The following is a 22405-nucleotide window of genomic DNA, read 5'->3' as shown; positions in this document are numbered from 1 at the left end:
AGGGAGGGAGGAAGGGAGGAAGGGAAGGAAGGAAGGAAGGAAGGAAGGAAGGAAGGAAGGAAGGAAGACAAAGGAAAAGAAAAGAAAAAAAGAAGTAGAAATAAAAACAGACAAAGTATCACATAGATGAGGGTAGATTACCACTGTGGTAAGTGCCAGTGAAGAAAGGGGAGCTCCAACGCCAAGCTGTTACAGAGGCCAGAGGAGGCTTCCATGAAGCACAGGCTGAGCTGAGACCTGAAGGCAAAGCAAGGGTCAACTACATACTAGCTAGGTGTGGGAAAAGAGGGATAAAGCTTTCCAGGCCCAAACTGAAGGCCCAGCAGTGGAAGAGATGTTGGCATATTGAGGAAGAAGTCCAGGGGTGCTTCCTAGGTGTTGTCCATCTCTCTGGTCTCACAAAAACTCCACATGCCAGATAGATCCTTCCAGAGCTCAGATCTGACCATTCACTCTCCCAACTCAACATGGCCTAGGAATACTTCCTAACCTGGCTGTTCTGATGAATTCTCTATAGAGCTTTAAAAATACAGACATCTGGGCTCCATTCCAATCTCCCGAACCAGCATCTATGTAGTCTTGAGCAGTAGCAAGCAGCAGCATCGCATGGGAGCTTGCAAGAAATGCACACTCTCAGCCTACCCCTGACCTCAAAATCAGAGACGCTGAGAGTGGGGCTCAGCAACCTGTGCTCTAACAGGTCCTCCAGGAATTGATTCAGGCTAAAATTTGAGAACCATTGCTTTAGAGGAAAGACCAAGGGCAAAAGTTCCTATGAGGTTCTAATATACCTGTCTACAGAGACAGATTTAAGATCTGGTTCAGGATTACATTGAGGCTTCTTAATGGGGTGACCATGGCCCTTGATGATTGGGCTGGCTCCTCTCTCCCACCTTACTTTTTACCCCATCCTCTATCATTCCCTCATCTTGAGCTCTGTGCTCCAGCCTCGCACAACTCTTGGTAGTTCTCCAAAGGGCACTAGCTCTCCCTCCATTCCATTGCACATGCAGCTTCATCCTCCTGGAATGTCTGAGCATCCACCCAACTGGCATTCCCTGATGCTATCTCCATCCCTTCATGCAGTTACCTGACCCTAAGACCTAAGCCTCAGTTTAGATTCAAGAACTTCCTACAGGAAGGCTTTTATGATCTCCTAACACAATGTAAATGAATGATGTATCTTCCCCTATTATAATAGTTTCCACTCTGTATTAAAATCACTCATCCCTCTGCTACACTGAAAGTGAGGTCCACCTACACCCTTCTCCCTCCCAGAGTGGGGACTTGGTCTTTGTGTTTGAAACAGTAGAGGTGCCGCAGATACTTAGGGAGTGAATGCCAATAGTACTCACCAAAACAAATTTCAAAAGGTGACAGAAAATTATTTTTAAAGAAAATGCATCAATCCATAAGCCACTATCAGGTCTTTTCTAGAACCCACTAGAAAAATGGAGTTGGTTGTGGAGACAGCAGAGTCTAGTGGAAAGTATCACTTTTGGGAATTAGAAAATCTAGGTTCAAGAACTGATATATTTACTCTATAACCATACGACACTGGAAAAAGATTTCTATTTCTGTGACTTTGTCTTCTTACCTATAACTTAGGGTTTATAATTTCTGTAGCAGTGTCACAAGATTGCTGTGAGGGTAAAAGGAAGGATAGATACATATTATTTCTATTACTATGATGTGAAAATAATTTCAAGCCCAAAGATGATAGGTATGTATTGTTGTTGTATAGGTGTATTGTTTATATAGGATTATCTCAATCTCCTTGAAGATTAATTGGCCTGTTGTGTTATTTTACAGTTTTTATGGAAACGAGCCCTCAAAGATCGCTTTAAATATGTGCGAAGACCCATAGAAGATGATGAGCAAGTGATTAGAAATAAGTGTAAATTTGGACACCGAAGAGGCCAAACAAGGAAATCTCTTGCTGATATAAGATTTGATGAAATTAAACTTGTCCAGATAAAAGTAAGATTGAATTAATAAATGTTCTGAACTTGATGGATTGATATATTGATTAAGGAATAATAAATAATAGTGTTTAAAATAATTAAAATGAGATAACTTTTTAAAATTTGAAGTATAGTCAAGAACCAAGTCTGTTTTGCATGGCTAACAATGAGCATGGTATTTCCAAGAAAAGAATTCCCAAAGCAATTATTGAACATCTCATGTCCAGTTTGTCTTTTACAACCTTCAAAACGTGCAAAACCCTTAAGTTCTGAGTCCTTGAATAATTTTTTTTTTTTTTTTTGCTCTTATCCTAAAATGCATCTTATGTTTTGATGCTCTTATTGCTACAGGAAGTTTTTTAATACTCACATTGTTTGAGTTAGGTAGCCTCCGGTCTCCAGGTTTCAGGAAAGAACCCACATGCATGGATACAAAACTCCATCATGGCTTTCCCTTCCCTGCTGCTCCTGAAGCCTTTCCACCCAACCCAGAAGTGGCTGTCGGGAGCTCCAGGCTGAGGGTCCCTGGGAGGGCCTGGAGATTCTTCCCTCAGCAGCTGGGAGATCATGGGAATTCCAGTTGTCTGAGATCCTGTACATATTCCTTTTCTACCTCAGAGCACCGAAATATCCTCAGAAACAAAATTTCCCTTGCTATCAAAGTAGATTGAACTTTTAAGAAGGATGTCTGAACTACCAAATATGAAAGTGAAATCTCTTATCTTCCCAATTCTGTTTCTATCTTAACCCCATATGAATATGTAAATCCTAACTCTTCACCACAAACATGTTTATATTAGTGAAAGTACTTGGTGTAAATATTCTATTTTCTTTTCATCTGGTGTATTTATTTGATAATAAAAGGGCAAAGCACTGAGTCACTTCAGTTTTATTAGTGCTAGTTATAAGATCCATAGGATAGGAATATTTTAAATATATTTTGTAAACCACTCATCCCAGCATCATGCATAATGCAAAACTTGGATGAAAGCATGTACTTTAAATATCTTATTCTAATTTTCAGTGAGGCTTTCAAAATGATAGGTCAGTTAAGATAACACAATTCTGTAACTGTTCTTTGACAAAAGACAAGACAGCTGAAAGGTGCCCTAAATTTAGTGGTGAAACTTTTAGAAACTTTGCAAAATTCTAATTACAAACTAAAATTGTAAGATAAAATCATATTTATTTTGAAATATTTTATGTTCTTAAAATCACTTTGTGAGAGGGACCCAGATGGCCGAATAGGAACAGCTCCGGTCTGCAGCTAGCTCCTAGACAGACCAATGCAGAAGGTGGGTAATTTCTGCATTTCCAACTGAGGTACCCAGTTCATCTCATTGGTACTGGTTAGGCAATGGGTCCAACGCACAGAGGGCAAACAGAAGCAGGGTGAGGCATTGCTTCACCTGGGAAGTGCAAGGAGCCGAGGACCTCCTTCCCCGAGCTAAAGGAAGCCATGAGAGACTGTGCTACCTGGCTGGGTTACTACACTTTTCCCACAGTTTTGCAATCTGCAGATCAGGAGATTCCTTCGTATGCCTACACCACCAGGGCCCTGGGTTTCAAGCACAAAACTGGGTGGCTCTTTGGGCAGACACTGAGCTAGCTGCAGGAGGATTTTTTTTCATACCCCAGTGGCGCCTGGAACCCCAGTGAGACAGAACTGTTCAGTCCCCTGGAAAAGGGGCTGAAGCCAGGGTGCCAAGTGGTCTTGCTCAGTGGGTCCTGCTTTAGTAGGCAGTTTTCCCCTGACAGTGCTAAGGAGGCTGGGAGGTCTGGGCTGGGCACAGCAAAGTGGCTGTGGCCAGACTGCTTCTCTAGATTCCTCCTCACTGGGCAGGGCGTCTCTGAAGGAAAGGTAACATCCCGAGCCAAGGGCTTACAGACATAACCCCATCTGCATGGGACAGAGCACCTGGGGAAGGGGCAGTTATGGGCGCAGCTTCAGTGGATTTAATCCTTCCTGCCTGCTGGCTCTGAAGAGAGCAGCTGATTCTGACAAGAGGGATTCTCCCAGCACAATGCACCAGCTCTGCTAAGGGACAGACTGCCTCTTCAAGTGGGTCCCTGAACCCCATGCCTCCTGACTGGGAGAGTCCTCCCAACAGGGGTTGACAGACACCTCATACAGGAGAGCTCTGGTTGGCATCTGGCCAGTGCCCCTCTGGGACGAAGCTTCCAGAGGAAGGAGCAGGCAGTGATCTTTGCTGCTCTGCAGCCTCCACTGGTGATACCCAGGCAAATAGGATCTGGAGTGGACCTCCAGCAAACTAGCAGACCTGCAGAAGAAGGGCCTGTTAGAAGAAAAACTAACAAACAGAAAGCAGCAACATCAATGTCAACATAAAGGACTCCCACACAAAAACCCCATCCAAAGGTCATCAGCCTCAAAGATCAAAGGTAGATAAATCCACGAAGATGAGGAAAAACCAGTGCAAAAACACTGAAAATTCCAAAAATCATAATTTTTCTTCTCCTCCAAATGATAGCAACTTCTTTCCAACAAAGGCACACAAATGGACAGAAAATGAGATTGATGACAGCTTCAGAAGGTGGGTAATAACAAACTCATCTGAGCTAAAGGAGTATATTCTAACCCAACACACGGAAGCTAAGAAACTTGATAAAAGGTTACAGGAACTGCTAACTAGAATAACCAGTTTAGAGAGGAACATAAATGACTTGACGGAGCTGAAAAACAATGCACGAGAACTTCGTCAAGTATACATCAAGTATTGATAGTGGAATCGATCAAGTGGAAGAAAGGATATCAAAGATTGAAGATCAACTTACTGAAATAAGGCATGAAGAAAAGATTAGAGAAAAAAGACTGAAAATGAATGAACAAAGCCTCCAAGAAATATGGGACTACATGAAAAGAGCAAACATACGATTGATTGGTGTACCTGAAAGTGACAGAGAGAATGGAACCAAGTTGGAAAACACACTTCTGGATATTATCCAGGAGAACTTCCCTAACCTAGCAAGNGGAAATACAGAGACCGCCACAAAGATACTCCTCAAGAAGAGCAACCCCAAGACACATAATTGTCAGATTCACCAAGGTTGAAATGAAGGAAAAAATGTTAAGGTCAACCAGAGAGGAAAATCAGGTTACCCACAAAGGGAAGCCCATCAGACTAACAGTGGATCTCTCTGCAGGAACCCTACAAGCCAGAAAAGAGTGGCAGCCAATATTCAAAATTCTTAAAGAAAATAATTTTCAACCCAGAATTTTATATCCAGCCAAACTAAGTTTCATAAGTGAAAGAGAAATAAAATTCTTTACAGATAAGCAAATGCTTACTTACTTTGTCACCACCAGGCCTGCCTTACAAGAGCTCCTGAAGAAAGCTCTAAATACGAAAAGGAAAAACTGGTACCAGCCACTGCAAAAACAAACCAAAATATAAAGACCAATGACATGATAAAGAAACTGCATCAACTAATGGGCAAAAGAACCAACTAGCATCATGATGACAGGATCAAATTCACACATAACAATATTAACCTTAAATGTAAATGGGCTAAATGACCCAATTAAAAGACACAGACTGGCAAACTGGATAAAAAGTCAAGACCCATCAGTGTGCTATATTCAGGAGATCCATCTCATGTGCAAAGACACACATAGGCTCAAAACAAAGGGATGGAGGAATATTTACCAAGCAAATAGAAAGCAAAAAAGAGCACGGGTTGCAATCCTAGTCTCTGATAAAACAGACTTTATACCAACACAGATCAAAAAAGACAAAGAAGGACATTACATAATGGTAAAGGGATAAATGCAACAAGAAGAGCTAACTATCCTAAATATATATGCACCTAATACAAGAGCACCCAGATTCATAAAACAAGTTCTTGGAGACCTGCAAAGAGATGTAGACTCCCACACAATAATAGGAGGAGACTTTAACACCCTACTGTCAATATTAGACAGATCAACGAGTCAGAAAATTAACAAGGATATTCAGAACTTGAACTCAGCTCTGGACCAAGTGGACCTGATAGATATCTGCAGAACTCTCCACCCCAATCAACAGAACATACATTATTCTCAGTGCCACACAACACATATTCTAAAATTGATCACATAATTGGAAGTAAAACACTCCTCAGCAAATGCAAAAGAATGGAAATCATAATAGTCTTTCAGACCACAGTGCAATCAAATTAGAACTCAGGATTAAGAAACTCACTAAAAACTCACTGTACAACTACATGGAAATTGAATAGCCTGCTCCTGAATGACTACTGGGTAAATAACAAAATGAAGACAGAAACAAAGATGTTCTTTGAAACCAGTGAGAACAAAGACACAATGTACCAGAAGATTTCAGGCCAATATGCCTGACAAACAACAATGCAAAAATCTTCAATAAAATACGGGCAAACTGAATCTAGCAGCACATCAAAAAGTTTATCCACCACAATCAAGTCAGCTTTTTCGCTGGTATGCAAGACTGGTTCAACATATGCAAATCAATACACATAATCCATTACATAAACAAAACCAATGACAAAAACCACATGGCTATCTCAATAGATGCAGAAAAGACCTTCAATAAAATTCAACATCCCTCGATGCTAAAAACTCTCAATAAACTAGGTATTGATGGAACATATCTCAAAATAATAAGAGCTATTTATGACAAACTCATAACCAACATCACACCGAATGGGCAAAAGCTGGAAGCATTCCCTTTGAAAACTGGCACAAGACAAGGATACCCTCTCTCACCACTCTTATTCAAGATGGTATTGGAAGTTCTGGCCTGAGCAGTCAGGCAAGAGAAAGAAATAAAGAGTATTCAAATAGGACGAGAGGAAGTCAAATGGTCTCTGTTTGCAGATGACATGATTGTATATTTAGAAAACCCCATCATCTCAGCCCAAAATCTCCTTAAGCTGATAAGCAACTTCAGCAAGTTCTCAGTATACAAAATCAATGTGCAAAACCTACAAGCATTCCTATACACCAGTAATAGACAAACAGCCAAATCATGAGTGAACTCCCATTCACAATTGCTGCAAAGAGAATAAAATACCTAGGAATACAACTTACAAGAGACATGAAGGACCTCTTCAAGGAGAACTACAAACCACTGCTCAAGAAATAAGAGAGGACACAAAGGAAAGGAGAGACATTCCATGCTCATGGATAGGAAGAATCAATATCGTGAAAACAGCCATACTGCCTAAAGTAATTAATAGATTCAATGCTATTCCCATCAAACTACCAGTATTTACAATAGCAAAGACTTGGAACCAACCCAAATGTCATCAATGATAGACTGGATAAAGAAAATGTGGCACATATACACCATGGAATACTATGCAGCCATAAAAATGAATGAATTCATGTCCTTTGCAGGGAGATGGATGAAGCTGGAAGCCATCATTCTCAGCAAACTAACACAGAAACAGGAAACCAAACACACCGTGTGTTCTAATTAATAAGTTGGAATTGAACAATGAGAACACATGGACACAGGGAGGGGAACATCACACACCAGGGCCTGTTGGGGGTGGGGGATAAGGGGAGGGAGAGCATGAGGACAATTACCTAATACATGTGGGTCTTACAACCTAGATGACAGGTTGATAGGTGCAGCAAACGACTATGGTACATATATACCTATGTAACAAAACTGCACTTTCTGCACATGTATCCCAAAACTTAAAATGAAATAAAATAAAAATCACTTTGTAAAATAACAGCAGTACATTATGCATAAGTTGCTTTTCACAAACATTTGATTTTTAGTAGAATAAAGGTGGAGTTCCTTTCAATTCAGTTTTCCCTCTTTTTCTATGAGGTATTCCCCACCAAAAATCAATGGAATTGATGAATGGTAAAATCAATTGTCCCCAGCCTTAGAACTCAAGGGTCAGTCAGTGGGATCAGAGGTCACACCCCTGGACACGAGTCTAAATGCAAACCCCCCTCTTGTGTTGACACATCATCTTTGAACCAGCTTGTACACTCACACTTTCTGTCCCTTCTTCACGGAACTACACTCTTCGTGGTTTTTCCTTTCTAGCCCCCAAGACATGCTTGAATCCTAAGATGAACCCTGCTGTGGTCAATCCAGGGCCCTTTGCTACAAAATGAACAGGGAATTGAATGTATTGAGGTTAGCAGTTAAATGGCAATGGAATTTAGTTTTGACCTTCCTGCCAGCTAAGGCTAAAAAAAGATGATAGGGTGGTCATTGCTGACATCTGCAGAGACAACATTTTTGCTGGCAAACAAATCCAATTTGTAAGCATTTAACTTTTCTCCCCCTTACAAATAGTGCAAATCGCTGATTCTTTGAAGACTATAGCCTCTCCGTTTATGCTCTCATGTCTGTAAAGCAAAAAGCTTTAAAGGATGTGAAAACTATTTATAGTGGAATATTACAGAAGCACTCTGTTTCTGTATTTTGTATGCTACATGGGGATTAAGCAAATGTACAAACACTAAGAAGTGTGTTTTTTGGGGGGGGCTCCATCCTTTGAATTTATCTCATATAATTTTATTTTTCAGAGTGATTACCAACATTATTTTTAATCTCTGGTTTGAACTTCTTCCGTCGATAGCTCCTTTGTAATGTCTTTAAGATTGCTGAGCCAGGCACGGTGGCTCACGTCTGTAATCCCAGCACTTTGGGAGACTGAGACGGGAGGATTACTTGAGTCCATGTGTCGTATATATTGAAAGCAGCCTGGGCAACATAGTGAGACGCCCTCTCTACAAAAACTAAACAAAATTAGCCAGGTGTGGTGGCATGTGCCTGTAAGTCCCAGCTACTCGTGAGGCTGAGGTGTGAGAACTGCTTGAGCCGGGAGGTTGAGGCTTCAGTGAGCTGAGAACGCACCACTGCACTCTAGCCTGGGTGACAGAGCCAGACCCTGTCTCAAGGAAAAAAAAAAAAAAAAGATTTCTGAACATTAAAATTGTTTTAAGACACACTTGGGTAACTCTCATGTTTTAAAATTTTTTAACTGGGCACAATATTTTTATAACACAGAAAAAAATTATTTCCTATGCTGCAGAGATGGAAAATGTTGATGCAGGCAAGACACAGGGGTCTGGCCATTCACTCAAAGGCAAGAAAGTGGGTGTGGCTAAACTGGAGGAAGATCTTGGGAAGGGATAAAGGAAGAGATTTTCTTTTGTTTTGCTTAATTTTGTTTCTGTTCTTTTTTCTTTGGTTGTCTGATGGGATTTACCAAAGAATTGAAGGTAGATGTCTCAATGAAAGAAGGCAGATTTTTTTTTTTTTGGAGACAGTATTTCACTCTTGTTGCCCAGGCTAGGAGTGCAATGGCGTGATCTCGGCTCACTGCAACCTCCGCCTCCCAGGTTCAAGTGATTCTCCTGCCTCAGCCTCCTGAGTAGCTGGGATTACAGGTATGCACCACCACGTCCAGCTAATTTTTTGTATTTTTAGTACAGATGGGGTTTTGCCATGTTGGGCAGGCTGGTCTCAAACTCCCGACCTCAGGTGAGCCGCCCACCTTGGCCTCCCAAAGTGCTGGGATTACAGGCATGAGGCACTGCACCCGGCCAGGGTGGATTTCTTAGTCCTGTCACATGGGCTTCCACAGGTAGACCAGGCAGCTGCAGAACTTGTGCAGGTCTGAGCAGAGGGGGCAGATCTTTTGTCCCTCACCCTCCGCCCACTGCGTTCTTCTATGCCATTTTAGCTCTGCTTAAGCTATGTTCTTTGGCTGCAAAACTTGAAGCATCTGCAATGCCAAAGCACCAACTGTGAGTCAATACACCTGAGTTCCTCGTGTCCCACTGCTGGAAAGACTTATCACCATGTTAGATAGATAGCTTTGCTTGTCAGAATCCCACATTGTGTTCCCAGACCAATCTTGCAAAATGCTGGGTATTTTGCAATGCTTAAAAATGCCTTTCCAACCTCAGTACCTCATGTGGCTACATGTATGGTTGTGCAGTCAATGCAGCAGCTGTGCCATCTCTTCTTATGCATCTTTTAGTTTTAGGTCCAGAGAGTGTATAGCCCCATGAATTGATAAATCGGCTTTCTTTTCTTAAGTATCTTTTATTGTACCTCATCGTGTATTTATAAACAGATATAATTAGATTCTCAAAACAGTACACTTAACTGAGCAATTTCATAAGTTGCTGACAGTCTCTTGTTAAAATGATGAAAATGTTGGATTTAAAAGCTTAGAGGAATTGTGTGGAACTGCATGGCAAAGTAAGATTGTACTTTATATAGTAGTATTTTCTTTTTTTTGTCATAATCCTTAAGTGTTAAAGTTGAATGAATCAAACTCCTTACTTCATGGCACATTATCACTGTTGCCCTGTGCTGGATCTTTCTCTGGTTTTATTATTCCTTTCTGTCCCCATTCCTATCTGCCTTTCTCCACACTTCTGACTGTAGGGAACCATTTTAAAGCGTTTCATATGTATTTTTTGTTTGTTTGTAAATGTTCCAGAATGTGTTCTGTCATTTGGGATTCATGTATATTTGATTTAACATAAATAGGGATTCTTTACCTCTTTCAATTTCACCTTTTAAACTGACAGTCTTTTAAAGATTCATTCGTGTATATTTCAAGTCCATTGATTTTAACCATTATAGAGTACTCTTGCCTCAAGTCCAGTTCCCACTACAAATTGCACTGCAGAGAACACCGTTATACATACCTGGTTATGAAGCTGTGTGTGCTTTCTTTGGGTTGCACATCCAGAAGTGGAACTGATGGGACTCAAGGCATGCATGTACTTAATTTGACCAGTTGCTCTTCAAAATGACTTTGCTAATCTCACTTCCACACCAGTGCAGATCCCTGTATTCCGGCCAACGCTTACCATTATCTAGCCTTCAAAATGCTGCCAAGACTAATAGGTATAAAGTATAATTTCATTCTTGTTGTGATTTACATTTCCATGGATTACTGAGTCTGGGCGTCTCTTCATATGTGTGTTAGCCTGTTGCATCTCTTCTAGAAAATTACCTCTTTAGATCCATTGCCTGTTTTCTAATGGGTTTGCATCTTTTTCTTTTTGATTTGTAGACTGCAGTCTTTACCATGCCCCAAGTCACAAAGTTTCTCCCTTATTCTTTCTTCCATTATGTTTGTAATTTTAACTTTCATGTTTAAATCTTTAAGTCATCTGCAGTTCATCTTTGAACTAATAATTTTGTTTTCTTGAAGCAGAATACAAAGGATGTAAATACCATTTACATCTCAGCTGGAGCTTTCGCTTATCTCTTTCTGTGTTTTTTTGTTTGTTTTTGTTTTGTTTTGTGTTCTAACTGCAATGGAGTTTTCTTGATTTGGAGGCTTTTAATGTTATGTAGGTGGATAGATTATTTTACCTTCGTCAGTTAGTTTAGTCTACATTTGGTTTCTGTTTTGCTTTAAGAGTTTTAAATAAGTAACTTAGTCCTATTAGTTTCTTCAAAATTTCTTTTAATTTCATCTGCTAAGAGGTCTTCATTTTATGATGTATTCATTACTTCTGATTTCAAGTTCCTACAATGTATGTTGTCTTCTCCAGAAACAACAGTTGTTTGAGGTTTTTAGTTTCTTGTTTATCATGTTTCTAGTAGTTCTATTTATCACTGAAAGTGAAGTACTGAAGTCTCCAACTATAATTCTGGAATTGTCTATTTTTCCTTTCAGTTCTGTCAGTTTTTGTCTCATGGTTTTGGGGGCTCTGTTGTTAGGTGTATATAAGTTTATAATTGCTATATCTTCCTGATGTAACCCTCCTTGCCCTGTTACTTACCAGTTTAACCAATTCTTTGCCTTTGTACAATCAGCAGGATTGTACTTCTCCACCCCCTTGAAGTTAGGTATGGTCACAAGGCTGGCCAATGAAATGTGAGCAGATGTCACATGCGCGTTAAAGATCCAGCATACAATTCCTCATTTACCTCTTTTTTCAGTGACAATTGACAACATTCTAGATGATGGAGCCATGTCCTTGGGTAAGGAGGATTAGGAGCAGGGCCCCAAGATGGGCATGTCACATGTGTGATAAACTTTTGTCACTATAAGGTGTGGGAGTTGCCAGATGCAGCAGCATAATCTTGCCTGTTGCAGGTAATACCAGGGACTCCAAACACACTATGTCAAGCATTGGATCCACTTCTCTGTGATTCTCCTGTGCCTGTGCTGGCTTCATGAAGCAATGAAGGCATTTTTTGAGGATCAGGTTAGTCCTGCCATCCTCCCTTGTAATTTTACAATCTGTGTCCTTGTACCATCTTTAGCATGGGGAAATATATGAGAGTTATTGCCATTTGTTATAATAAGAACACTTAGAACATAGGGAAAAAATGATTTTGCTTTAAGTAAAACACCTAGTTTTCATTTTACAGCTACTTTATTTGAAGATTCTTTCTAGGCCCTCAGTACTAGGTATACATTGTCTCTTTTGTAAATTTAATTTTAAGAACATTCTCTAAGTCTGAAACATAGAGGAAAAAATACCTAACATTTTACCTCATTCTGATGTGACATATTCTATCAAATATATACTGGAACAACATGACAATTTCTTTAGAGAGGATAACTTGTGCCTCTATCTTTTTTTTTAACCTACTTTATGTGTAGGATACTGATGCATGGATTTGATAAATGCTTTTAGGATGTTCTCGTATTCCATAGTCTTCCACATATTTGCTAAATAAGTTAGTTAACTAACTACCAGGTGTTAAATTATTAACACTATACCTATAATTCATTTCTGTCTTAAAACATTTTATTTTCCTACTTATTGGGTACATATATACCCTGTAGCTTTGAAAGCTATGAAATAGCTTTGTGTGTTAGATTTCTTCGGCTTAGAAATAAAATATAATTAAAGTTGTGCAAAAACTACCTAGTGAGTCAAATGTTAAGAATATTTACTAAGTTTCTTTGGATTTATCTTATGACAGTTACTGTTGTTTTTTTACTAGGCCTGACACATAATGATTTATTGTATAAATACTAATTATTTTATAGCCTTTTCCACAGATGTTTCTCTCATGATAGAAAATTGAACAAGACAGCAAAAGTTGAAGAAAAATCTTGACAGTTAATTTCATTCTACATAGAGTACAATTACTGTCATTAGCAGGTGGCATATTTACTAATACTGCAAAGTTTTACAAGTAAGCTGCACACTTGGAAACATGGGGCAAGGTTGCATGGGTGAAACTCTGCCCACTGATTGACTGAGACACATGCCTGAATGCTAAGCTAAGCTACTGTTCCAGTTCCATAGAGGGTACATCATTTCCAAGTCAATACTTGATGACAATAGAATTGGAAATGAGGATGACTGGGATTTGGTGTGAGGAAACCCCTAGTATCTAACACAACACTGTCCAATAGAAATATAATATGTGCTGCTTATGTAATTTTAATTTTCTAGTAGCAGAAATTTTAAAAGTAAAAGAGGCAAATGGAATTAATGTTAATAGTAGATTTAACTCACTATATGCAAAATATTATTTCAACATGTAATCATTCTAAAAATTGTTAATGAGATATTTTACATTCTTTTTTTGCATACTAAATATTTGAAATACAGTGTTTGCAGCTTACATTTCAATTTGGGCTATCTCTGGCGGAGGGGAAAAAAGCCAGGTTCAGTGGCACATGCCTGTAGTCCCAGCTACTTGGGAGGCAAATGCAGGATTGCTTGAGCCCAGGAGTTAGAATCCAGCTGGGCAACATAGCAAAACCCACTCTTCTATTAAAAAATAATAAAAATGACAATAAAAATTGTTAAAAGTTAGAAATATCAATTTGCGCTAGTCACATTTCAAGTGCTCAGAAGCCACAGGTGGCTAGTGGCTACCATACTGGACAGCTGAGATAAATATACCCTTTGGGTAGTTAGAGAATGAGTGAGATGACAATCTACAGAGAACATTATAGTCAGCAGGGAGTATGTCCAGTTATTTGCTGGTGATGTTCAGAAGCTACAGTCCACAGTCTTAGGTATGGAACCTTTATTTACATAGTGCCTTTAAAGTAGATTTTTCTTAGGGTATTTATAAGAATTATTCAGGGACCAGATGCAGTGATTCATGCCTGTAACCCCAGCACTTTGGGATCTGAAGTGGGAGAATCCCTTGAGCCCCGGAGTTCAAGACAAGCTTGGGCAACATGGCAAGATACCATTTTCTTAAAATATTATTTTAAAGAGAATTATTCAATTTTCATAACACGATACTCTCTTTGTAAACTTATTCAGATTGTGGGATATAGAACAAAGTTATCTTTATCAAAGTCAAGATGAGTTTTGATTCATTTCTGGGAGATAAAAAAAGCTGTAATTACATTTTTAACCGTGCCGTCTTACTGCTTCAAAAGCAGTCTCATTCTCCCGTTGAAATCAAACTTAGAAATATTCTCCTCCTGATTTCTGTTCCAGCTGTCAGCTTAAACTAAAAGTTGGCTATAACTATGCTCTGCTATTACAACCAACTCTCTGGGAGCTTAGGTTGCTGTGGTGTTGGAGTGGAGAGACCACTCTATGTTGCCAAAACTGGTGTGGTAAAGGAAGCGTAGCATACACTCTTTATACAATTTGTTTGGCTGTAACTCAGGTTAATGTTCTGGTTAATTTATGCTGATTCCTGTAAAGTCACACATCTCACAGGTGAGTCCTACATTTCCCTTCAGTGTATTTCTTGGCCTGAAGTGATCTCTTTCCTGCTTCATGTCTTCTTCCGCTGATTCCTCCTTGAGCACGGCCCCCCCTTAACTTTCTCTACTGGGACAGACATCTTGAAGTCAACAGTCAGCAGTTGTTTCCAGCTGCTGTTCTGTAAGATTCAGACATTTCTTACTCACTAGCTCCCTCATTTCAATGTGCACTGTTAAAGAAATTAGCCTGTTAGAGAAGTGGGGAACTACCCTAACAGAAACCTGAACACCTGAGCATCTCTGTGCTTGTAAAAGTCACTTCCCCTCTGAGGTTCTCAATTTGCCCATCAGTAAAGTATGAGGCATGGACTAGGTGATTTCTAAGTTATTTCCAGCTTTAATAATATGTAAATCATTATCAGTATATCTAATAATATATAAATCTAATAATATGTAAATTATTAAAATGGTGAGAATTTAAAATTCTGATGTAGCCTTCTAATAATTAGGAAAATCACTTCGGTCTGGAATAAAACCCATCAACACTGTGTTAATCCCATCAGTCTGATCAGGTGGAAGCTCTCTGGAAACGTTATTTTCATGATCGGGTAAGAATTTTAGAGGAAGTAGTACATTATATGTACAGTAGTATCTAAATGTCGGTATCAGCAATTATATAACTTCTACTGTATTTCAGTAGATGAAAGAAAGCTGTTTAATTAAAACATTTTTCTGTACTTTAAAAAATTAGAATGTTTTCTTACTTAAGAAATTGTCATTCTATGCATTTGAGACATACAGAAGAAAAAATATATATAACATATATGTAATTTATGAGACAAAATAAACACTGTTAACCCAACATTTAACTTTAGACTAGAACACTGCCTTCACCGTTGTGTGTGCCTGAGTTTTCCTCCCCTCTCCCATCACCTGCCTCTCTAACACCATGGGCCTCTAGAAGTAATCACTACTCTGAATTTTATGTTTATCATTCAACTGTTTTTAAAATAAATGATATTGTCACATATGCATGAATTCTTGAGATATATTGCTTAGTTTTGCTTGTTTTTTTTCAAGCACATATTTTATTTGAATAAATCCTCTGAGGTCCATTTTTATGTTCAACAGTTTAAAACATATACAAACAAAGCTTGAAAGTAAATGAAGATCTCACATATCTGTAACTTAACTTAAAGTTTTTTTTTTTTTTCTTTTCACCACCTTCCACATTTTACATTTGAAACTCCTCGGCTTCGTTGACAATCCGTTGTCCTGGTTCTCCTGCTCCTATAATTTTCTCCCTTTCTAGAAATCTAAATCTAGATAATTTATAAGAAATATCAAATCTGTATCTCTGCATTCACAAGTTTCCTAGCTATTCTTCCAACCTCCATTAAAAGATTTCATCGCTTTTAAGTTCCAGCTTTAAACCCTGGCCCTCTATGGTTTTCCACAATCTTCAGATTCGCTCTACTAAACTTTCCCGTAACATGCTCTGCCCTTCCTGACTCTCCACCCAGAACTGTCCTTTCTTCTTTCAAATTCTATTATCCCTTAAAATCTGATCAGTTCCTCATCTTCCACGAATTTTCCTTCACTACCCTAGCCTAAAACAAATTCTAATTTTGCTTGTTTTTGAGATTTACAAAATGATATGAAAACTTTATGTTAACTTTGATGAGTTCCTTTTTTTCGCCCAATGTAATGTCACTGGAATTCATCCAGGTTGTTCAGTTGAGTGTAGTTTATTCGTTTTCCTGTCAGTTTAATCTATTGTGACAGGCAACCAGTTTATTTGGCTCTTCTCTTCTTAACAGATATTTGATTTGTTTCCAGTTTTGGCTGTTATGAACTATGCTGCTGTGATTATTCTTGTATGTGTGTCTTGAAGCATATGTGAAAGCTTTTTTCAAGGATTTATACTTAGGAGTGGATTTGCTGGCTCACTGGCTCACAGGGTGTGCAGATATTCAACTTTATAAGACAGTGCCAAATTATTTTCCTGGATGATTAAGCTCCCTAAGCAGCACTTGTTAATCATCTGATTTCTTTTCCACTCACCCCACCCCCATGCAGTGCTACCACCCCACTTCCAATCTATTGGGAATAAAATGGTACCATGTTTGGTTTCCATTTCAGTTATGTATGAGGGTGATCATCTTTTCATATGTTTATGAAATATTGATGTTGCCTCCTCTGTAAAGTGTCTGTTCATGTCTTTTGCCTATTTTTCTATGAGGCTGCCCTTTTTTTCAATTTACTTGTAAAAATCCTTTGTATATTCTGTATTCTACTCCTTTTCTAATTATATCGGTTACAAATACCTTCTCACAGTTTGTGCCTCGCCTTTTAAATTTCTTTCTGGTGTCTTTTGACGAGGAAAGACAAGGTTGCAATTTTAATGTAGTTAGAGTTATCAGTCATTTATCTTATGATTAGTGCTTTTGAGGCAGGAGAATAGGGTCTGGAGGCAGGAAGCCTAAGGCCAATTTACACCAACTTCCTAGAACTGAATCAAAAGGAAAACCCCAACTTACCAAGCCCAGGTAACAAAGGGATCAGAGGCTACTCCCTTTGCAACCTCCCACCTGCCTCTGTGTGGCAGATGAAAAAATGGAAAGTCGTCTGTATTAGTCTGTTTTCACACTGATAAAGACATCCTGATAAAGGTATCATGATAAAGACATCCCTGAGACTGGGCAATTTACAAAAGAAAGAGGTTTATTGAACTAACAGTTACACATGAATGGGGAGGCCTCACAATTATGGCAGAAGGCAAGAAGGAGCAAGTCACATCTTCTGTGGATGGCAGCAGGCAGAGAGAGAGCTTGTGCAGAGAAACCCCCGTTTTTAAAACCATAGGATCTTGTGAGACCCATTCACTATCATGAGAACAGCACAAGAAAGACTTGCCCCCATGATTCAATCATCTCCCATCTGGTCCCTCTCAAAACACGTGGGAATTACGGGAGCTACAAGGTAAGATTGGGTGGGGACACAGAGCCAAACCATATCAATCTCTGATTGGTCCCCTCTTGCAACCAATCAGACTGGTAGCAGGCCTAGTCTTCATTTGCATTGGGATATAATTTTGTTACTTCATTTCAGCCTCTGGTCCCTTCCTACAACCAATCAGACATTTGCATAGAGTGTAACTTTGTAACTTCACTTCCGTCACTGATTGGTCACCTTCCACAACCAATCAGACTGGTTGTGGGCCTCTCCTTTATTTACATAGGGGGTAAACAGAGTCACCAATGGGAAACCACTAGAGACTATTTAAAATCCAGAAAATTTTCTTGAGCAGCCAGCTTGAGCCTGCTCCCACTCCATGGAGTGTACTTTCATTTCAATAAATCTGTATTTTTGTTGCTTCTTTATTTCATGGCTTTGTTATGCATTTCTTCCAATTCTTTGTTCAAGACACCAACAACTTCGATGACTTGTAGTCAAGGCCCTCCACTGGTAACACTTTTAAAAAGGAAATCCTTTCTTACCTTGAAGTGATAAGAAATATTTCTATATTTTCTTTAAATTTTTTAAGTTTTTGCTCTTAAAATTTAACTTCTTAAGCCATATGGAATTTTTTTTTTTCTTATGGATAGAAAATTTTCTTGCACCTTTTAGAAAATAGTCCTTCTCTTCCTCAGATTCGTAATGCCATCTCTGTTGTTTCCATGGCTCTGTGTCTATAAGCTCTGCTGTTTTCCACTAGCAAAGTCATCTATCCCTGCATCAATACCAACTTCCTTACTTACATAGCTATAAAATGTCTTGATACTTTCCCATCACTGCTTTATTATTCTTTAGGAATGCCTTGGTTATTCTTTAGGTTTTTAATCTTTCAAGTGAGTTTTAGAATCAGCTAGTCAAGTTCTGATAAAAAAAAAAAAACTTGTGGTTTTCGATAGGTTTGGGATTTTGACAGAAATATCGAATCAACAGCTCTACTTGGAGAAAGATGACTTTCTTACAATATTGAACCTTTCTAGCTGTGAACATAATAGACTATCCATTTATTTAAGTCTCACTAATATTTTATAGTTTCATAATTTTCTTAAAAGTCTTGCACATTTTTTGTTAGTTTTATTCCTAGGTATCTTACAAGTTTTTTTGCAATTTAATTTTTTTGCAAAATATAACTGTACAAAATTTTATTTTCTATGTTAGTATATGTTAGAATATTTATCTTGTATTCAGTTGCTCTGAAAAACTCAGTTGTAACAAATTATATCTGCATAATTTTAAGTTTTCTTTTGAACAATCACATAATCTATGAATAATGACAATTTTGTTTCTGTCTTCTCAATTTTTATACCTTTTATTTACTTATCTTACTACTCTAACTGGAATTTCAGTACAGGCTGAGTAAGAGTATAATAAATCATCTTTGTGTTGCTTCTGATTTTAAAGATTATTCTTTTACAATTTCACCATTAAAAATCATATCTGTCAGGCGCGGTGGCTCATGCCTGTAATCCCAACAATTTGGGAGGCCAAGGTAGCAGATCACTTAAGCCCAGGGGTTCAAGACCAGCCTGGGCAACATGGCAAGACCTGTCTCTACAAAAAGTACAAACGTTAGCCAGGTGTGGTGGCAGGGCCCATCTATTGGGCCATCTATTGGGATGCTGAAGTGGGAGGATCACTCATGCCTGGGAGTTGGAAGCTGCACTGAGCTGTGATCACTCCACTGCACTTCAGCCTGGGTGACAGACACAGTGAGACCTTGTCTAAAAAAAAAAAAAATTACGTTAACTATAGGTTTTTTGGTATGTAACTTTATAGGTTACATACCTATAGGTTATAGGTTGAAAATTTCTGTTATTCTGACAAAAGTGTTTTTCTTTAATCATAGAAGAACATTATATAAGATACTTTTTCTGCATTATTTGAAATGGTCATGTTTTTTCATCTTTAGTTAATGCAGTATATGATGTTTACACATGTTTAGATAATCCAAATAAAATTACAGAACTGTTGTAATTTTATTATTATCATTTATTTGTTTATTGAGACGGAGTCTCACTCTGTTGCCCAGGCTGGAGTGCAGTGGCGCGATCTCGGCTCACCACAACCTCGGCCTCCTGGGTTCAAACGATTCTCCTGTCTCAGTCCCCTGGGTAGCTGGGATTACAGGCGCGCACCACCACATCTGGCTACGTTTTTGTATTTTTAATAGAGACAGGGTTTTACCATGTTAGCCAGGCTGGTCTCAAACTCCTGACCTAAGGTGATCCGCCCGCCTCGGCCTCCCAACATTCATTATTATTTTTGTAGAGATAGAGCCTTGCTATGTTGCCCTGGCTTCTCTCAAACTCCTGGCCTCAAGTAACCCTCAGCCTCAGCCTCCCAAAGTATTGGGATTACTGAGTGTGAGCTGCTGTGCCAAACTATTCATACACCACATTTCTCAAAACCTACTCTTTTCTGCCCCGAATCTTTCTCTAACAGTGGCCCCCAAATTGAGATTTTAATATGATAGTATGTGAAACATAATGGGTAAATCAATCATGTTTTCTTTGAATTTACTATAGTTCCCTTACCAATTTCAAACCACCCTTGAGTTTCTGAGGTATAATAAATTCAAGTTAGTTGTTCCTTGTTTCTAATATCTGCACCTTTGTTCATCAGTGAGAATGACCTGCACTTTTCCTCTCTTACACTGTTCTTTCAGGTTTGGGGATCAATGTCATAGAGGTTTGGTAGGATGGGTTAGAGAGTATTCTCTTTTTTTCCTTCCTTTTTTCTTTTATTTTTCTTTCTTTCTTTTTTCTTTTTTTTGAGACAGTCTCACTCTGTTGCCCAGGCTGGAGTGTAGTGGTGTGATCTCAGTTCACTGCAACTTCCGCCTCTCGGTTCAAGCAATTCTCATGCCTCATCCTCCCAAGTAGCTGGGATTACAGATGTGTGCTACCGTGTCTGGCTAATTTTTGTATTTTTAGTGGAGGTGGGGTTTCGCCATGTTGGCCAGGCTGGTCTTGAACTCCTGGATTTAGGTGATCCTACTGCCTCGTCCTTCCAAAGTGCTGGGGTTACAGGTATGAGCCACCATGCCTGGCCTCCTTTACTTTTTCTTGAAAATTTTTGCGTAAATTTGAACACTCTGTTTCAAAAGTTAAGTAGATTTTCTCTGTAAAACCCTCAAGTCTTTCTTGATATTTTCTTTGTGGAAATACTTTTATCTTCCAATTAAATTTATGTAAGATTATAGGAACTTCTTCTTAATTTTGATAATTTTATTTTTCTAGGCGTTTGTTCACTTGGTTTAGGTCTTGTTAGTCATTCTGTGTCCACAGAAAGTAGATCTACTGAGGCTTTCCTATGTGTTTGTAAAAGCCTTGATATAAGAGGACTGTAGGTTCCTTATAGTCTTTTTCATCCTTTATAGGTATCATCTGTTCGCATTCTGGTCAGCGAGATGGTTGATCAACTTTCATTTATGTGCAGTTCAGCTGACTGTCCTCTTAACTCATATTTCTAGAAAGATATTTTTCTTATTTCCTCAAAGCTGATTCTTAGATTTTCAACAAGAATAAGTGAGGTGTTTCTTAGCTGCCCCCTCCCCACCCAACTTACCCTGTTGTATGGTGAATAAAATTATTAATGATTTAGCATCAGAAAATAACCAGTTATTATTTTGAATTTGGATTATATGGCGTGGTACAGCAGCTTTAAAAAGTCATTTAAAAAGAAAAAAGATAAACAATAGTAATAACAAAACCTTAATACTTTAAAAAATATCTTCTTAACATTTTATCTTCTAAAATTTAAATGCATAGAAATGAGCAACATTTTATTCAGTGGGAACCTTCTGGATAATCTATCTCCATATAACGCAGGAATTAAAGTAACTCTTTTAGATCTTTCAAAAGAATAGATTATAATTCCATGATAAGTAATTAACTATCTAATTTATTGTCATTAAAGAGTGTCCATTTATTAGTTATGTTCAATGTCAAGTGTAACCAGGCATGGTGATCCTCACCTTAGGAATGAGCTAAGAGTGTGCAACAACAGCCTGAAATTCATGTTTTCATAGAAACATGGAATCCATTGATAGGTTGAAAATGTTTTGCAGGAAGAAGCTGTTTGTTTCGATTCTGAGCTGGATGAACATATTAAGTGGTTCCAGCAAGAATATGTGAAAACAGAAAAGGACTGGAGAGAAATTGACAAAAGAATGAGCCAAACTTTGGAAATAAGAAGAAAGATGATTGGCAGCCGAACACCTCTGAAGGACATTCTTAAACTGTTTCCCTTCTTGAAGTGCCCTTATCAGGTGTCTTTATTCACTTTATTCACTATATATATAATATATATAGTATATATATGTATATATAGTATATATAGTGTATATATGTATATATAATAGATATAGTATATGTAGTGTATATATACACATACACACATATATATTTTAATATTTTATAAATATATATATATATTTTTTAGACAGAGTCTTGCTCTGTTGCTCAGGCCGGAGTACAGTGATGTGATCTCAGCTCACTGCAACCTCTGCCTCCCAGGTTCAAGTGATTCTCCTGCCTCAGCCTCCTGAGTAGCTGGGACTACAGGTGTGTGCCACCATGCCCGACTAATTTTTGTATTTTCAGTAGAGATGGAGTTTCACCATTTTGACCAGGCTGGTCTTGAACTCCTGACCTCAGGTGATCTGCCTGCCTCAGCCTCCCAAAGTGCTGGGATTACAGTGTCCAAATGGATTTTTCCCTCTTTCCTCTTGGAGTGGTAACAGGACAGCATAGCAAGACAGTGGGGGTGAATCTCAGTGGGACGTGAGGCCCAAAGGGCTG

General features: G+C 38.6%; 1 protein-coding gene across 3 annotated transcripts in view; it reads left to right on the top strand.

The window, feature by feature from the left end:
- The window catches only part of SAMD3 (sterile alpha motif domain containing 3), a 67612-nt gene that overhangs the window by 35884 nt on the left and 9323 nt on the right, over positions 1-22405 (top strand). For all 3 annotated transcript variants that reach the window (XM_017879743.1, XM_017879734.1, XM_017879725.1), the window contains 2 exons: positions 1813-1980; positions 21673-21873. In XM_017879743.1, coding sequence (XP_017735232.1) covers positions 1813-1980; positions 21673-21873 — 369 coding nt within the window. The remainder of the gene's footprint in view (positions 1-1812; positions 1981-21672; positions 21874-22405) is intronic.

This window comes from Rhinopithecus bieti, unplaced genomic scaffold, assembly GCF_001698545.2.
Source record: "Rhinopithecus bieti isolate Rb0 unplaced genomic scaffold, ASM169854v2 scaffold_19, whole genome shotgun sequence".
NCBI classification, from domain to species: domain Eukaryota; kingdom Metazoa; phylum Chordata; class Mammalia; order Primates; family Cercopithecidae; genus Rhinopithecus; species Rhinopithecus bieti.
The sequence above is the reverse complement of the archived record's forward strand: the minus strand, read 5'-3'. Positions and strand labels throughout refer to the sequence as shown.